The sequence below is a fragment of the Montipora foliosa genome, unplaced genomic scaffold, assembly GCF_036669935.1.
Source record: "Montipora foliosa isolate CH-2021 unplaced genomic scaffold, ASM3666993v2 scaffold_425, whole genome shotgun sequence".
Lineage (NCBI taxonomy): Eukaryota > Metazoa > Cnidaria > Anthozoa > Scleractinia > Acroporidae > Montipora > Montipora foliosa.
The window spans coordinates 352501-357500 of record NW_027179729.1 but is presented as its reverse complement, the minus strand read 5'-3'; the positions used below and the strand labels follow the sequence as shown (position 1 = coordinate 357500).

Genomic DNA, 5000 nt, shown 5'->3' with positions numbered 1-5000 from the left:
ATATGTTTGCTGTCTCTGACCTTTCCTGTAATTCACGTTTATACTTGCTATTGGATACATTAAACGATTGATTGCTTGATTGATTTGCTGTTGTTGCCAACTACCTGCTGAAGTGCCTGGCTAACGTCTGGAGAGCACACTCAGAGGACGTCTGTGATGATGTTGTATATATTGTGTCAAGCGATGGCTAGGTCATCTCTTCTGCAGTTTCCAACGGAATGGCTCGTATTTGGATGTCTTCTCTACTGTTTTCACCTCTCTGTTTTCTGCCTAAGGGTAGCTCATCTCTATCACCGACACCGTCTTGCGGCTCATCCTCGGTGTAAAAACCTGTGAAACTCATAGATGACGTAACACAAAAGAAAACAAAAAAGCAAAAAAAAACATCAAACAATAACCTAACCCTACCACGAGCTAACGAAACAAAGAAAAAGTTTTACAGGTTTTTACACCGAGGTAAACCCCGTTTTGCACTCAATGTCGACGATCGTCAGGGGTCGCGTCAATATAACACAGATTCTCATGACTACCAAACAAATAACTCTGTAGTACTAGTAGGGATAATGAACGTTGTGATCGTGGGAATGAAAGGGTTAAGCTAATTAACACATTAACTTTGTTTACATAGCTAAAAAAAAAAAAGAAAAGGAAACGCTGAAAAAAAACAAACAAACAAACCAACAGCATGCTTACAAGTAAGATGCGTTAAATTAAATTTCCAGCGTGTGGGTAGAATCCGTGCATGTCAACCGCCTCTAGCTTAGCGACTGCATGACAAAAGCACGTTGCAAATACGAACATGATATCTTGGTATCAGTATTTTACTTAATTTCAAAAGGTACTTCAGCTTTGAAAACACTTCTTACAAGTTTTCCCGTCACTTGTCTTCACTTAGCTGAAAACAACGGTAGCATCCAGGCAAACCATAAATATTGTTTACTTTTTAACAAGTTCTGGATTCAGCCGGAAATTGTTCCAGGCAAACGGTTTTAAGACAAAGCAAGCATTGGTGCAGTTTCAAAGTCAAACCAAAGATCATGCTCTATGAATCAACACCCCTTCCTAGTCACTGAAAGAATGGAAACTACCAAATAACTTATTCGGAAGACATTTTACGAAGTGATTTTAGCATTTTCTCTCATAATTGTATTTAAAACATTCCCATCAGTGACTAGCTCCTTTATTGTTTGGCTGGTCTTTCATATACCGGATCCGAAATAATTAATGTCCATAAAATAAAAGAACAAAGTGAACATAACAATACCTCATTAGTAAGTCCTAATAGGAATAACAATGGTTCTTTTGTCCCCGGCCATTTTATCCGGTATATGAAAGTCTACCCATTGTTTAGATTACAAAAGACTTTCACTCTTTTCATAAATATCCTTGTTTCCTTGACACCCAGGTTGTGATCCCTGTAGAGCAGATATTGAGCAAGGTGTTTTAACATTAAACAAAAAAAACAACTACAACAACAAACAAAAAACACTGAAAGATTGTGAAGTTAAAAGAAAATCAGCTAAAAATCCTTCGACCAAAGTGTAGTTTCTCTTTAGCTTCTTATAGGATTCAGCTCTGGCTATGGACTTTGGAGTTTGTTCGGGTCGCCATTTGACTGCGCATGCGTAAGATTTCTTTGCCTCGTAGGGACACTTTTCGGAGATAGAACCCCAAGTAGGAATTGAATTTGATATCTCCTCATTCAGAGGCAATCGCAATAACCACCAAACCACAGAAGACGACGTGGCCGATTTACGGGGAAATCTGTATTAAAGAATTGTGTGCGTGACAGGAGCAGTACAGGGAGAGTCCTATTTGATCGTTTTCCCAGTTAAATTTACCGTACGAGTCGATCTTCTGGATTTGAATCACCGTTTTTCATCAAACCACATACAAACAATTGTGTTATGCTGCGGTGACTGCTGGGGTTGAAATCCTATCCGCATAACGAAAGCCGCATACAGTAATGCCTGTGGACTTGTCGTGTCATTGTAATCCGTGCATATCAGCCCTTCTAGATTAGCAACTGCGTGGCAAAAGTATATTGCAAATTTTCGATTACGATATCTTGATATCAGTATTTTATTTATTTTCAGAAGGTATTTCAGCTTTGAAAACACTTCCACTTGTTTTCCCGTCATTTGTTCTCACTTAGCTGAAAACAGCCGTAGCATCCAGGCAAACCATAAATATCCTTTACTTTTTAGCAAGTTTTGAATCCAGTTCTAGATTGTTCCAGTGAAAGAGTTTTAAAACAAATCAAGCATTCATTTGCTGGAGTTTCAAAGTTAAACCAAAGATCAAGCTATATGAATCAGCACTCTTTGCTAGTCACTGGAGGAATGAAAACTACCAAATTAATTATTAGGACGACATGTCATAAAGTGATTTTAGCATTGTTCTCTCGTAAATGTATTTGAAACATTCCCATGAGTGACTAGCTCCTTCATTGTTTGGCTGGTCTTTTATATACCGGATAAGAAATAATTAATGTCCATAAAACAAAAGAACAAAGTGAACATAACAATACCTCATTAGCAAGGTCTAATCGGAATAACAATGATTCTTTTGTCCTCCGCCATTTTAGTCCGGTAAATGAAAGTCTACCCATAGTTTAGATTACAATGCACTTTCACTTTTTTGATAAATATTCTTGTTTCCTTGACAGGGTGTTCTTCCTGGACTGCATGGGGATCTTGCTCCAGGACTTGTGGGGGAGGAGTACAAAAACGACAGATAAACTGCACCCATGGTTCTCCTATTGAAAGCAGCCGAACTTGCAATGAAAACAAGTGCCCAAGTAAGAGGACGATCGTCTTAAGAGAACCCTAAGGTTTATAATAATAATAATAATCATCATCATCATCATCATTATCATCATAATAATAATAATCATAATAATAATAATAATAATGATGATAATAAAGTTAATTTGTATAGCCCCTGTATAATAAAAAAAGCCTTAAGTACTTTACAATTGAAAAGAAACTTTTATATATACCTGAATGAAAAAGAACTTGATTATACCAACAAACTTAAGAAATCCTAAATATAATTATTTACTCACTTATGTACGTCATTAAAAAGAACGATTTTCAACTTAGACTTGAAAACATTTAAACACAGTTCAGATTTTAATTGAATAGGAAGTGTATTCCAGAGAAGAGGAGCCGCGACTGAAAAGGCCCTACGGCCACAACTATTTAAGTTAAATCTTGGAACGACTAAGTTATTGGAACTAGACGAACGAAGCTTACGAGTTTTTGTTGAAATATCATTTTAAAACTTGTGTGCAAATGTTCAGCTGTACAAATATTACTCGTTTTAGGACCGAGACTCAACAAATATTGCGACTTGCGATAAAAATGTCGGTGATTGATAGAACAAACTTAGCCAACAAGGATAACTGTGGAGTTAAGAGGACCCAAGATAGGATATTTTGAAATTATCCATACCAGCCATTCTCTACTTTTGGTACCCCTCTCCTCAATCTCAGCCAGATCGGCAGTCAGAGTATTAAATTACGTTGGAGACACTGTTGCCTTTGTAATAGTATGTACAAATGGTTGGGTTCAAATCAATTGAACTGAAGATTAATTTACAGCACCACCGTTTTATTTGCCATTGTCAGATAACTCCCTCAGAACAATTGTTAAAAAAGATCCCCCAGTGGACGATTAAGCATCAGGTGACACCTATGTCGATCAATTTACGTAATTAGATGAGCACCCAATTTTGACATCCGACACAAATTGTCGCATTAATTCTAAGCATTTGAGTAGTATAGGACTCGGGGGTACCGAGGCATTTAAAAAAAAATTGAAAAAAAGAAAACACTTTTTACTGATATGGAGAGCAGCACTTTTTTTGAGTGAGAGTAAAAAGTCATTCGACTTTTAATCGAATGAAGGAACCGAGCTAGCTTAAAATATTTTTTTGATCATATCCTTAGTATAAGGATATGATGATCATTTAACAAACTGGACAACAAATACTTTTCTTCGATCGTGGTTTAGTGTTTTGCATACCTTTTTTGTTTTATATTTGCTGTATCACACCCTTGTATCCTCTGACTGTTTTTCAAAAACTTTTTAAAATCTGTTTCACAAAACCAGTTCACAGCATACAAAGCGAAAAAAACTGATTAGTAAAGTTTATGAGTAAAATTTGTTAGCAAAGGTTGTCAGTAGCAACGGAATTTGCTGTAACCTAGAAAGTAATGGCTCGCGCCAGGCCTTATTCAAATGTAACAAAGAGATGTAATCTTTGCATAACAGAAAAATTCTACATCATATGTAAATCGGGAGCAGGCACCCTGAACAAAAGGAACGAACTGGCGAGTGCGTGCCGGCACGCAACCAAATATTTGATAAAGCATGCTTGAACCATCAACCTATAAAAGGAACGTTTGTCAGTCAGTGTTTCATGCACCTGACGAGAGAGGACCATCAGGCCCTTTCGAAACAGTTCTGTAGTGTTTTAATGTTTTAATTTTCCTTCCCTATACAATTAATTACAAAGCTCCACTATTGTAGAGCACTCTTCGACTTAAAGATAAGGTGTTCACGTTTCTGTATTAGAATGACCTATATATTAGAATGGCCCTAGATTATTAAAATGTCCTTTAAATAAGTGGAAATGTATGAACTATAGCCTGATGATTGTTCAAACATGAAAATTGAAGTTGCTATGCTGTGAAGTTGTCTTTCTTTAATCGGTTTATATATATATGGAAATGAATTGTAATATTGAGTTACATATTAGCTTTAAAAAATCGGGAGAGATCTGTTGCCCCTTTTGTCATAAACAAGTCCAACAATACGCTTCATTGAATAATCAACCTTGTTGTTCGGTCCCAGACATTAGTGAAGTAGACAATCGATTTGTTTGTAAACATTGTGGTCAAATCACTGGAGAAAAATGTTAGACCAAGCCAATAGATCTTTACCAAGATATGTATAAAATTCATTAAAAATTGGTCCATAATCGCCAATATCATC

General features: G+C 36.4%; 1 protein-coding gene across 1 annotated transcript in view; it reads left to right on the top strand.

The window, feature by feature from the left end:
- Positions 1-5000, top strand: part of LOC137988706 (inactive tyrosine-protein kinase 7-like) — a 145470-nt gene that overhangs the window by 1946 nt on the left and 138524 nt on the right. The window contains exon 2 of the mRNA XM_068834679.1: positions 2669-2800. Within this exon, the coding sequence (XP_068690780.1) occupies positions 2669-2800 (132 nt within the window). The remainder of the gene's footprint in view (positions 1-2668; positions 2801-5000) is intronic.